Source organism: Cervus canadensis, chromosome 14 (genome assembly GCF_019320065.1).
Source record: "Cervus canadensis isolate Bull #8, Minnesota chromosome 14, ASM1932006v1, whole genome shotgun sequence".
NCBI classification, from domain to species: domain Eukaryota; kingdom Metazoa; phylum Chordata; class Mammalia; order Artiodactyla; family Cervidae; genus Cervus; species Cervus canadensis.
The window spans coordinates 13477157-13490379 of NC_057399.1; the positions used below are offsets into that span (position 1 = coordinate 13477157).

The following is a 13223-nucleotide window of genomic DNA, read 5'->3' on the forward strand; positions in this document are numbered from 1 at the left end:
CACAGGTAACAAAATTTAATTATCACCAAGGTGACCTGGAATATCATTGTTAGTAAGAAAGCTTCATTCACAATTCTTCATCCCACCCATTCCATATTCCACCATGAGGTCTGCAAAATCAGGGTGTGTGGCTTAGGCATGTTTCTTCCAGTCTGGGTAATCTGGGGATGGGGACTAGGAAGTAGGACCGAGTCCCTAAGGAGAAAGCAAGCTGGCGTAGCCAGTCTGTGATGCCTGTGGGAGTGCTGAGACTTTATGGTTTCCTGTGCCCTGGTTGTCCTAGTAACCTGAGGCCTCCCTATTTGTGTTGGCATTGTGGGGCCAAGAGCGGAAGCAAAGCTGAAGTACCAGGAAGACTTGCAGGGAAAAAATGTGGGTAATGCAGCAGTTATGCCACAGAGGGTCAAGCCTAGGGCATAAGAATTACCAGACTTTGGGGAAGGGGGGGTAGTATCTTATAAAAATCAGATCTCCAGATTCTACTTCAAGCGTTTCTGATTCAGGAGATATAGGACGAGCTCAGGAACCTGAAATTTTAAGAAGCTACCTCCTAAGACAAAGATCACACTTTTGAAAACTCAGGGTAAGCAAACACATCAGCAGTTGAGGAGAAAAAGTCTCACCATCGATCAATTTCCGAAAGCTGATATTCTAGCATGGTAGTTCTGAATGTGGTAGGGGCGGGGGACAGAATTTCCCTCCAGGGAACACTTGGCAACATCTGGAGATGCTTTAGACTGTCACATCTGAGAAGGTACCTCTGACACGCAGTGGGTAGAGGCTAGGGATGCTGCTAAACATCCTACAATATACAGAACCGCCCCTGAAACCAAGGATTATCCAGCCCAAAACATTAGTAATGCCATGGTTGAAAGGACATTCTGCCCCTCAACCCCATCACCTCCCAATCCACAGAAATCAATGTTACCTACGTATTCTTAGGTCATGGTACAGAGACTTATATGAGATCCCCTGGAAACCGCTTGAGAGGCCTAAATGATTATTTTAAATAGTGGTTTAAAAAGAATACAGATTGGGGCGGGGGCACCTCCCAGGTGGTGCCAGTAGCAGAGACCCCGCCTGTCAGTGCAGGAGCCATGAGAGACGCGGGCTCGTTACCTGGGTCGGGAAGATCCCCTGCAGAAGGGCATGGAAACCCACTCCAGTATTCCTGCCCGGAGAATCCACTGAACAGAGGAGTCTGCTGGGGTACAGTCCGTGCGGTCACAAAGAGTCGGACACGACTGAAGCGACTTAGTACACATGCAGATAAGGAGGAGATGAAAATAACAGATAATAGAGAGAGGCAGGTATGGACAACAGTGGTGAGCTAAGAGGGGAGTCAAGGGAGGACAAGGCACTGGGTGACCTCAGAGGGAAACTCCTGGTGGATGTAGGCCATGAAGACCAGGGAGGAGAAGATAAACCTGTTAAAACATCATAGAAGCAAAAAAAAAGAAAAAGAAAGAAAGAAAATGAAGAAACTGTGAAGAAGTAGTTTTAGAATTTGCCAAGAATAGATCTGGAATGAAAAGAAAATGTTAGAGACACTTCTCCTCAAGAGTGATAAATAAGGATTTCTCAGCAATGATTAAAAAAAAAAAAATGAGAGGCCCCTTAGAAAGAAATCAGGAATTACGTGAAGAAAGGAAAAATATAATTATTTATGCCCTTCTAGCCCTAATCACCCCCCAAGAAAGATGGATCCAGAAAAAGTTCCCTGGCCTCACTGAGCACAGACAATGAACGGGAAGCGGGGCTGGAGGACGAAGGGCCTGCCCAAGAACGCTTCTTTAAGGAGAAGGGGGCAGAGGTGGTGCTCAAGGAGCAGGAGGAGCAAGGTCGGAGGAGAGAAGGAGGGGCAAGGATGGGCAAGAGGGACTTCAGGGACTCCTGGGGACAGAGATCAAAGGAGGGGTTTTTGTTTTCAGTGTTGCTTTTGACATATGGGAGATGAGATAGAGCCTTCCTCTTCCATCTCTTCTGAGAAACCTCCAGTAAAAACCGACATTACTCATCAGGGCTCTGGGGTTGGGTTTGTGTTTCCCAGTTGTGACCACATGCAAGACTGGCCTCCAGACAGATAAAAGAGCTCAGTTACATGTTTTCACTATGTCTGAGGTGACCGTAAGATTTCTGGAGCAGCCGAAAGACAGCCAGTCCTGTGACAGTGTACCAACTCCTGGAGTTTGGGGCTACACTAACACAAGAGTCACATCTGGCCTCTTAAATTTAAATTAACTAAAGTCTAAAACTCCAGTCCTCAATCACAGTAGCCACATTTCAAGTGCTCAACAGGCACATGTGGCTAGTGGCTACTGATTAGGCAGGACAGGGAGCAAACACTTCCATCATAATAGAAAACTTCTATTGAACCGTGTGAAGAGTAAAGGAAAAAAGCTTAAATAGCTAACAAATAGCTTTCAAATTTTTAAAGAGCTGCTGCATTGAAAAAGAAGTCAATTTCCCCATACTGTTTCAAAGAGCAGAATTGTGGGAATGGATGAGATGCTAGCAAGGCAGACTTCTGCTGAACAACACACGAGTAGCTTAAAGCTAGCTGACCACAGAATGGGCCGCCTCCACTGCAGATGGCAGTAATCCATCCCATGCAGTAGAGACAGTCAAGCAAAGACCTCCTTGGCCATATTTCAGAGATAATAAAGAAGTAGATGCCTTCTCAGTATCTAGTGTTGGGTCTATAACTTTAAGAAAAGAGCAATTTACAAGTGAGATAAAAATGAAAGTCATAAATGGAATTTCAAAGGTTACTACTACCACAAGTAGACTGTGGGGCAAGCATGAAAAATTAAACCATCTAAATAGATAAGGAACTCAATCAGAATTAATGGTGTTTAGCTGGGGGTTAATTATTAGTGGTGGGGGCTATCATTTACATAGCAATTCGTAAGCAGAAAAAGTTAAAAAGAAAAATTTGGTAATAGTCCCAATGGTACAGTGACAACACAGGGCAATTTCAATATAGGTTATCAATGGAAACCTGACTATGGTTGAAATTGGTACTACAACCAAAGAATCTTTTATGTTCTCTGCCAGAGAGAATATGAGTTGTCTGGGTACAGCAACCATCTATTCTTGGGACTCTGGCCCCTTCATCTCATCCTCTCGCCATTCACCACAGCCTTACAAGTCATCTCTCTCAACTCTTGAAACTCAGTCGCCTCCAAACTGTCCCTTCATCTCCAGGAGAATGATTCCTCTCCTCCTCATCTGAATATAGAATGGCAAAGGATATTGTCTCTTAACCTTCTATCCTAGCTATGAATCTACCCACCCTCATCTTCCACTCCCAAATCTATTTGGCTTGCTCATAATGCAAAATATACTGAATAGACATATTCATAGCCATATACTGACTTATGGTTCTATTGTCTGTGTACTTTGGTATGTACATGTATATGAGAACATTCATGCACACACACATGATAACACCTGTTACTGGTAAGAATTTAGGAATCAGGCACCAGGCTAATGAAATGCACTATACACTGCCTAGCACAACGCCAAGCTTAAGTGGTCACTCAGGGGACTTTCCAGTAATAGCCCAGTCATGCTTCTGGATGCAAAACGTGGGAGGATGAGACTGAAGTAGAAGTGAATTTGAAAACTGTTTTTTCTTGCAGGAAATAAAATGGGGGAAAAAAGAATCTTGTGCTGTATCTACTGGAAGAATGTTTAGTCACAAGGAGAAGGTTGAACCCATGCTGAAAGTAAGCATAATAAGAGTGTACAGAATTTAGAGTAAGAAAAAGGCGATAGAAGAGGAAAGAAGACAGAAGTGGATCATGCAGAATAAATAAGGCCTAACCCTTTAAAAATCCCAGGTTTTACCAAAGAGAAAGGAAGAAAAAGATTTTCAGTACGAGAGAGTTTAGAGTTTAAGATGGAAAAGAGACAGAAAGGGCTGTAGGCTTTAAAAAAAAAAAAAAATCAATGAAGAAGCAGCGGTGTATGTTGGCAAAGAGAAGTGTAGAGTTGAGAGGAGGGAGAGAATTTATGGTAGAGGAAGTTGGTGTGAAGTTTTCCTCTAAAGACGCCCAGCAGAGCAAAGAAGGAATGAAGGTAAAAGCCACTGGGAATAAGGTAGGGCTGGGGTTGAAACAGCACGAGAGAAAGGAACAGAGCCCAAAGTAGGAAATTATTTTCTTTTAAAAAAAACTAACTGACCCAGATTTCCTTGTTTGGGGCCAAAAGTAACTGGAATTTAAGGATCTTTAAAATAAACCACAACGATCCTAATCCTTGCAATTGCCTTTGGCCCAGGATAAAATAAAAGATCGTGATAGAATTAGTGTAAGTTTTTGACACTGTAGAGTTGATTTTAGAAGAGAAATCAGACAAATAAATTGCTATGTTTATAGAAATATTATTGAATAACACAACTTTAGCTCTATCTCTTTTTATCAGCCACAAGGTAAATATAGAAACTTTGTAGTTACATGTCCACAGAAGATAATAAGTAACCTAACATATATGGTAAAGTTGTTACTTGTCTTTCGGTACTGAATGCCAATGAAATGTTTTAATGGATTTAGGATATATAGTGCAGGTTAAAGGGCTGCACAGACAAAAGTTAGAGTTAAGAATAAAGACCATAAGATGGGGGACAGGAAAAGCAGAAGTTCTATGCCACTGACACAGAACTGGGGCATTAACAACACAAGAATTCCCACATGTCGGTGACAGGAATGAGGCGCAAAAGCAAGACAAAGGAAAAGACTCGATCTCATGTAACTGATCTTTGAGTTTTAAATCAAATACTGAATCAGATTCTTCAGCTTTTCTAGTTTTAAAAATTCAAATAACTTAAGCTGTTTGACAAATGTAGCCATGCAATTTTAAATGACTATAAAAATTAGAGGATCAATGCCTAGCCCTTTGGCAAAGACCAAAGATGGTAGTAGCACTAGACACAGATAACCTTGCCTCTAAGTTCCTCGTTATTACTTAAGTGACCATCGATTCTACTACCCACGAGGCCAATCCGCACTCCTTATCTCCATGCCTTAATCAAGGTCTTTAACGACTTCGTCACGATGGGACCCTGAGAGCCCTAACTCCCACTCGTCTCTAACCTGTTTCTCACTCTCGGGGTGCACCGGCATCTGGGGGGTGGCCATTTGCCCTTCCCACCTGGGGTGGAGGGGGGGGTGTCTTCCATCTAACACTCTGGTGAGCCTGTCCCTCGCTCCAGCCAGCAGCGCTCTCGCTCCACAGCCCCGCACTCCTCGCTGCCTTCCCGGGCCCTCCTCCCCGGGGCCCCGCTCCCTCGGCTGGCGGGGGCCTGCGGTTGGCGTCTCTTAGGTGTTCAAGCCCTGGGCGAACCCCAGACCCCGACCCCTCGGGGCCCTCCCCCCAGCTCTCTCTCGGCGCTTACACCACCCTCCCCGGGCTCCTCACTCCCAGCCGCCCCTTGGGGCTCTGGCCCCGGAATCTCCCCACGGCCGCTCCCAGTCCCTCCTGTCCTGCCCGGCTGGGGCGTCGGAATGCGCTCACTTCCTCCCGCCGCGCACCTGCCCGGCGCGGTTGGAGCGCCGCCCGGCCGGGCCTCCGGCGGATGTTTTTCTGTCCCCGCGTGGGCAGCGCGAGCCAGCCGTTCCTCCCGGCCCGAAAGCCAACCGCCGCGCCCCCCACAACTGGCATCCCCGCCAGCCGTGCCCTAGGCATGCACGCACGCGCGCGCGTGCACACACCCCCTCCCCCGCAAGGGTGGCCCTGGTCCTGAGAAGCTCCACAGATGCACGCACGAGCCCGCACACCAGCAGGTGTTCAACCAACACCTCCCCGCCACGCACCTACCCCGCAACTTCTTGGAGAGGGCTCCTGTCTCCGCCCCAGACTTCCTGCAGAAGCAGCCCCCTACTCCTGCCCCTGTATGCCTACCTCCTCTTCACTGCAGGTCGGAACTCACCCCTGTCCCGTGACCTCACACACCAATCCCCACTGGGTCCCCTCTGCCTACAGCACGACCACCACTCCCTTCAAGCTCTCTAGCTCTCTCACTAGCGTCTGCCCCCCATGGGGTTCGCTCTAGGTTGCAGGAGCAGAAGGAAGTCTATGGTCCAAGCATCAAGAGTGTCAGCTGGTGTCCCCACAAAGGCAGCAGCAGAACTACTGGCCATTGACAGGATTTCTGGGCCCTTGTGTTGGTCAAGCCTTTGAATCCACCTGCTCCAGCCCAGAGAATTCCAAGGCCATGCCTCCCACATGCCAGCCTACATCAGGGCACCCTGCTCCCCTGTTTGTTTGTTTTTGTTTGTTTGTTTTCCCCTCTTGCTGCTCCTCTGAGATGGAAAGTATATCAGACCTGACTAGGGAGGGCAAAGGTGCGGTACAGTCCTCATCTCCAGCCATGTAAGCTGTCTTCTTGGGAAAGGATAGGGAATTCGGAGGACTGATGAAGCTGTTTTTGAATGGTGACAAGGTGAGGGGAAGGGCAGTCCTCTAGAAGTCAGCCAGAAGTAGTTGGATTGGAACCCCTGGGTTACAGTGGGAGTCTAGAGGTAAATGGAACTGGAGACTTAGAAGGAAAAGAGAATAAATGCCAAAGTGATTGACCCTGTGGGTAGGAGAGTGATAGCTGGAACAGGGGTCTTCGGAGTGTGAAATAGTGAAAGAAATCCGGTGTGGCTGGGGCAGTTAACACCAAAGGCCGGCACTAGCCTCGTCAGAAAGGAGAACTGGAGAGCTCACAGGAGGATGGGAAGAAACTGTTCAGGACCCTTATGAGAAGAAGCAGGGGTCCCAAAGTTAGCTGGAAGGATGGAAAAAGGACATGTCTTCCCTGGAAGAAGTGGGGGTACTGACCTAGGAAAAGCAGGCTTATCAGCAACAGTTTCTCAAACTGGACATTTAGTTTCAAGGACACAAGGACCAAAACCATCCTGGAGGTAATTTTTGAAGGAAGTGGTAGGTTGCAAGGAGCATATGTGTGCAAGTGAAAGAAGTCTATAGCAGTCCCAACAGAAGCTGTGGGCCGTGCACACAGGACTCCTCCACATCACTCAAAGAATGGAACGTCTAGCACCGACCACAGCAGTTTACTCTTTCCGGAGGGCTATGTGCCAGGCACAGCGCTAGGAGCATGACATGCATTCTCTCGTGGAATCCTCTTGATGATCCTATGAGTTGGTATCACTATCCCAATTTATAGATAAGGGAACAGGTTTAGAGAGGTGAACTAATTTGCTCAATGACACATAGCTCTTTAGTAGAATTAGGATCTAAATCCAGAGTCCGACTCTACAACCTATGCTCTTAATCACCTCTCTTCAGGTTCTCCAGAACCTACAGGAAATCCAAAAGAGGATGTCAGAGGATACGTTCCTAAATCCTCATTCCGTAACGTACAGGAGAAAAGAGGGGCCTCCCTTGTGAAAGCTGGAATGACCCATACCGTGAGGGCACTTAGACATGTTCCTCTTTGAAAAGAACCATTCTTTGGTATGGCGAGATCTTTTATTTGCTGTGTGTTTGGGGTGATGAATAATCGATAGTCTTATCTCTGGGATGCCTATGAAAAACAAGAGACACCTGCCCCCAGCCCCCCACCCCTAGCCTCTGAGGGGCAGCCATGTCTCTAGGACACGGCAAGGAGACCCTGCCCAAGGGTCTGAGAGAAACATTCCCCACACCAGGTGCCCGCTCGCTCTCCTGGAGCCTCTGGCCGTCGCACCCTACTGCATCTCCTTGGTTTGGCTGGGGCACAGGATTAGCCATCCCCAGGAAATGCCTCCCTCCGGTCCAGGCAGGGATCCCAGCGTACACACCCCTGGAGAGAGAGTGTGTGAGTGTGAGTGTGTGTGTGTGTGTGTGTGTGTGTGTATTACGGGGCGGGGGGAGATGGTGGAATGCTTCCTTCTCTCCAGGCCAGGGAGAGTTCTGGGGACCACCTGGGGGCCCTCACCCCGCCCCCTCCTTGCTGGGGAAGTGCCCAGTCCAGCGCCCCTTCCCCGGCCACCCTCCTCCCCCTGGCTGTGCGGGGGCATGAATCAGCTCTCACAGCTTGTTAAAGCTAGACCTCTTGTTTTCATGCCCTCACCCCAGGAAACAGAGTTACGGCTTTTCCAGCTCCACTCAGCAGGGGGCCAGGGTCCTCACTTTATAAACATCCCCAAGCCTTCGAGAACAGAGGGCACGGAGATGGTGTGAGACAGGCGCCCAGGGGAGAGAGACAGACGCTAAGGCTCAAGGAGAGGAACAGAGGAGAGCCGAGGAGACGAGGCCAGAGCAGCCGGAACGGAAACCAAGAGGGTCCGAAAGAGCTGTGCTGCCGGGATGGCCCCAAGGACGCTCTGGGCGGGACAGGCTACGGGAACGCGGGGAGGCTGGGGGGTCATCTGCTTGGTGGTATCTCTGCTCCTCCAGCACCCGGGCGTGCACAGCAAGTGCTACTTCCAAGCTCAAGGTAAAGCTGGGCGAGGCGTAAGGAAGGATGCGTGCTGAGGGCACCGGGAGGAAGGGCTCCGAGATGGTCCCCTGGCAGCAAACCCAGACTCCCTGGCGGTGGGACGCAGGAGAGGCCACACATGGGGGCAGCGTGCCCTTACCCCTCGGCTCTGGCACTAACATCTCCTGTTCTTCCCCAGCCCCCTGCCACTATGAGGGGAAGTATTTCACCCTGGGCGAGTCTTGGCTCCGCAAGGACTGCTTCCACTGCACCTGTCTGCATCCGGTCGGTGTGGGCTGCTGTGACACGTGAGTGACCAAAGGTGGCCAGAGAGAATGGCTCCGATGTGAGGGACGGAGAGCTGGCCAGGGTGTGACTAGATTGCTCTGATGTGAGAATGAATGGAGAAGCAGCCAGAGGCTGGCTGAACTTGACGGTACCGACAAGAAGGGGTGAGAGGCTTCAGGCTACAGAGTGAGGGGAGTTAGGTGGATCTGGAGGGAAACTATTCCTGCTATGAAATGAAAAAAATCCATATATGGCAGGCAAGAGAAATCCTGCAGGGCCGGGGGCACTGGGGAGACACGGGAGAAGCGCTGGGGAGGGGACGCGGGGCAGGGACAAAGGTGGACCTTCATTGTCCTGACCCTTCCCCTGTCCTTCGGTTCCCCAGGTCGCAGCATCCTATCGACTTCCCGGCGGGCTGTGAGGTACGCCAGGAGGCAGGAACATGCCAGTTCTCCCTCGTGCAAAAATCTGACCCTCGGCTGCCCTGCAAAGGGGGAGGGCCCGACCCAGAGTGGGGCTCAGCTAACACCCCTGTGCCTGCGGCGCCTGCTCCCCACTCCAGCTAAACGCGACTGACTGCCCTGCTGCTGACCGCCCACTGCTGCTGCCACTTCCAGGGAAACCACTAGCAGCTGCCGATCTATTCTGAATAAATAAGTTAACGCTCTAGCCGAAAGCCCGCCTCTCGTTATCTGTGCCACTGGACCCCAGGTGAAAACAACGGGCCCTACCAGAGCCCAGGGGCTGAGTTCTCAGGATCCTGAAGAAGGCTGTGGGCCAGGGTCAGATGGTTATAGTGCTGGTGCTGGGGCCGGGGGCCGCGTAGGAGGCCAGGGCAGGGCTTGTCGGCAGCACCTTGATGGGCAGGTCCCAGCTGAAGGTGTCCACGGGCACTTGCTCAGGCCCCGTCCAGGTGGCGGGCTCAGGCTGCTCCATGGGAGGTAGGAGCACCAAACCGGGTTCTCGGGAGGTGACAAACTCAAAATGCAAACGCCACTTCAAGGACACTGCGGTGGGGGGTAAAGATAAAGGCGGAAGTATTTAGAGGCCAGGAACAAAAGCCAGTGACAGATTGTGGTTAGCAAATTAGAAAACAAAAACAAAACCCTGTATTCAGGAAGAGCAGGTAAGTCATGGGGCAGGGAGCCAGGAGAGAGGATTTCGCTGAAGAAATCTAGTGTGTTGCCCCTGGAAATGTGACAATAAGGACAAGAGCATCAAGTACCTGAGAACCCAAGTGGGGGACAGTCAGGACTTGGTAGCTTGAAGCAAATGCTCTGCAGAATCAGAAGTAAGTGCACCACAGGGTTCCAGTGGGCAGGGGGAGAGGAAATCTGCGCAGCTGTTAAGAATTTAGGGGTCCGTGCACCCAAGAAACAGGCTGAAGGTCTGAGGAAGTGTTAAGGGTCAGAGGTTGGATGTGGAAACTTCTGGGTGTGTGTTAGGAACCAGGGTCCATTATAGTGTACCAAAGCACAGCGTTTTACCCTGGGCCCCAGCGATGGTCAGGGTCTCACCAATGGCTGTGCAAAAGCCTGGGGTGGAGCTGAGCGGGATGGGGAGAGAGAAGCTGGTTCTGGTCGTGTGTAGGCAGGACTCCTGGTGCCGGGCATGAGTGACGTGGGACACCGAGGGGGCACCTCCGGCCCCGCGACGCCGCTGGTAATCAGGCTGCACACGCTCCTCCGTCTGTAAGCTCACCGAGAACTGCGATCAAGAAGACAAGGGTGTGCAGGCAGGCGCGGGGACACGCCGACTCTGGGCGGGAGGGCAGGCCGGCCGCACGCTGTTTCCCCAGAGGGCCCTGGGTGATGCCCACCTCTCCATGCCGCCTGTCTTTATGCAGGCCCGCTCCTTCCACCCTGACCCTTCAGACCCAGTTCCCCCAAAGCTCCTGCTCCTCTCTCACCTGCAAACAAGCTACAGTTCCTTCCCCTAAGTTTAAGGTCCCCACCACGTCCTCGCCAAGTCTGTATACAGATTTGAAGATGCCAAATGTCCCAACTTTTCCTCGGCCATCACTGATGTTGTACAGATCTGGGGAGAGAGGAACAGAGTAAGCCTGGGGTCCATACTGGGGAGTCCAAGAGGTGGGCCTTCCTTTATAATCATGAGCTATCTGTGGGTCCTCAGAAGAATGTGGCGGTTAGGAGAGTCTGGCTCTGAGACAGGAGTACTACGGGGGAGGAAGGGGCAGGGCAGTTCTGGAAGGATGCTCACGGAGGCTGCGGCAGGACGTGGCGGCCATAAGACGCTCCCCAGCAAGCTCGGTGAGCCACGAATCCTTCTTCCCACCTTCATCCTCCTCCAGGAACGGGCTGGATGGGGCTACAGCCTCATCCTGGGGAAACCGGACATCTTGGAGGCCTAGAGAGTGAGTGAGTGGAGGGGTGGTGGGAGAGAAGAGCAGTGGTTAGGGTTTTAGACTCCAACCTAACAGGGCTGAAGGTACAGGGCGCCACAACTGAGGGGCAGGCATCTCACCTGCGCTCCAGGACTTTATCTCCCCAACTCCCTCACACCTTGACTAAGATCAGGAAGCTTCCCTCCAGCCCCTTTCACAAACTCTCTAAAGAGCATTACTGCTTTGGTGAGGCTCTTCCCCAGCCCCTTGCTCCAGGAACCCTTGCTTACCAGTGAGCACAAGAACCCTCAGAGGGACCCTGAGTAAAGTGATGGGTGAGTTGACACGCTGGCAGCCAATGGTCAGTTTGTAGACATACTTGACTGACTGACCCCGAAACGAGGGTGGTCCCTCCACAGGCAACACTTCGCTGTAGGAGTCTGGTTGGGAAGCAGCAGTCAGGGCAGCTGGAAGGAGCCAGAGAAGGCCTCCCTCCAGGAGCCGTGGAAGGCAATCCAGGGGCCAGGGGGCAGTCACTCACATGATTTGGACTCTCCAGGGTCTAGCCTCAGGTCACAGAAGAGGATTTTTGGTGGAGTAGAAAGGATACACTGACCCCTCTCACCTAAAAAATAGAAGACTGCAACTTAATATCCACATTGTCTAGCAGTGGAGAAGGTGAGCACAGCAAGTGGGGGCAACCCTAACTAAGCCACCCCTCTTTGCTCAGGGAGAGACAGGAACAGCTTTATGCCCCCAAAGCAATAATTACACTCCACCACATCCCCAGTAGGACAGAGACTGGAATGACCCACCGCAACAATCTGACAACTTCACCCATCTGTAACAATGATTCCATCCCCTCTGAAGCCAAAGCCCCGCCTCTAACCTCGGTGTGGAAGAAAGACAGTCTGGCTCTCGGGCTGGGCATCCGGCTGGCTGGAGTCGGGCGGAGGTACTGCCACTCGACTCTCACTGGCGTGGAACTGGCAGTGGATTTGGGCGCTGGCCCAGGCCAGAGCCTCACTACCGGAGGGGGAAAAGAGGGCATCAGAGGGCAGTTCCTGACCTCACAAATGCTCTCCCAAACTCCCTACCACACTAAGACCAACGCAGTGAGCTGGCTGTCCTTCGGATCAGAGAATCCAGAACCCCAAAGAGAAACCATCATACAAAGAGAAGTGTGCCATGGGTAGCAGGGGGAGGAGAGAGGAAAGGCGAGCCGACGGCTGTGGCACCCGCGCCTTCTGTTAACTAGCCCTTCCCTACAATGAGGGCACAATGAGCAAGGTGGTGGTGACGCAGCCCCAGCACAGCCTGAGCCCCGGCTCAGCACCACAGACCCCAGGCTTCCTCCCCGCAGGGCCGCCTTCTTCAGTACCAGTGTCCCCACCTGGACGCAGAAGTGGCCGTCGGGGGCAGGGGGTTGGTGACGGTCACCACACACTCCAGGGCCTCCCCTGCCAGAAACACAGGACCTCTGCTCAGCTCCGCCACCACTTCAATCATGGCAGCTCCGGGATCGGATCTAGAAGGAAACAAGGGGTGTCAGAGGTCAGTACCACGGCAGCGAAGGGCGTCTCGGGCGAGCCTGGGGGTGAGGACCGAGGAAACGGGCGTTCAGTACCACGGTGTCAGAGGGAAGCGCCCAGGTTTGGAGTGCGGGAAGGCGGAAGGCAGGTACGGCGGCAGCTGACCGGGCACTGCAGAGGGAGACGGCGCCGCTTAGGGTCCCAGCCCCCCGCCCCTATCGGCGCCAGGTCATCCCCCGTCTTCCCCTCCGGGACCCCCAGGCCGCCCCCGACCCCTTCCCTGGAGGTTCCACGTCCCAGCCCGGGGCCCCGGCCGCCCGGCACCTCGCGCCCAAGCCCGGATACCCCTCAGATCGAAACTGGGGGCCAGACTGAAACAGGGTACTCGGTGCCTCGAAGGCCCCGGCCGCCCGCCCCTCCGGGCCCGGGCCAAGTGCGTGGCTGCGGCCGCGGCAGAGGCGGGACTTCCCTCCGAGCCCCTTCCGGCCGGAAGCGCCGGGCCGGCTAGGCCGGAAGGGGCTCGGGGCGGCGGGGGCGGCCGCCCTGGGTCACCTTCCCACGGGCTGGTACCCGGGCGCGGGCGCCGCCCCGGACACCGGCCGGCGGGACCCGGCGCCCACCACTGGGGTGCCTGGTGCCGCGGCCCGGG

General features: G+C 52.7%; 2 protein-coding genes across 13 annotated transcripts; one reads left to right on the forward strand and one right to left on the reverse strand.

Moving 5' to 3' along the window:
• Positions 1-7465: 7465 nt before the first annotated feature.
• On the reverse strand, positions 7466-13066 carry RGP1 (RGP1 homolog, RAB6A GEF complex partner 1). 12 transcript variants are annotated; one of them, XM_043486509.1, is made up of 12 exons: positions 12899-13066; positions 12673-12745; positions 12436-12570; positions 11932-12068; positions 11584-11667; positions 11333-11482; positions 10919-11065; positions 10608-10735; positions 10216-10405; positions 9554-9705; positions 8063-8140; positions 7695-7792 (listed from the first exon to the last, which is right to left on the reverse strand). In XM_043486509.1, exons 3-11 carry the CDS (start codon positions 12549-12551, stop codon positions 8123-8125), a joined length of 1122 nt encoding a protein of 373 aa, XP_043342444.1. In that variant the 5' UTR covers positions 12552-12570; positions 12673-12745; positions 12899-13066; the 3' UTR covers positions 7695-7792; positions 8063-8122. The 12 variants fall into 12 exon arrangements, with proteins under 12 accessions (XP_043342435.1, XP_043342443.1, XP_043342444.1 ...); XM_043486498.1 differs by having other exon boundaries at positions 9430-9705; XM_043486500.1 differs by lacking the exon at positions 8063-8140 and having other exon boundaries at positions 7466-7792.
• On the forward strand, positions 8299-9264 carry LOC122452828 (microseminoprotein, prostate associated). Its single transcript, XM_043486524.1, has 3 exons — positions 8299-8428; positions 8610-8718; positions 9084-9264. The coding sequence occupies exons 1-3, from the start codon at positions 8299-8301 to the stop codon at positions 9262-9264; spliced, it is 420 nt and encodes a 139-aa protein (XP_043342459.1).
• Positions 13067-13223: the final 157 nt, after the last annotated feature.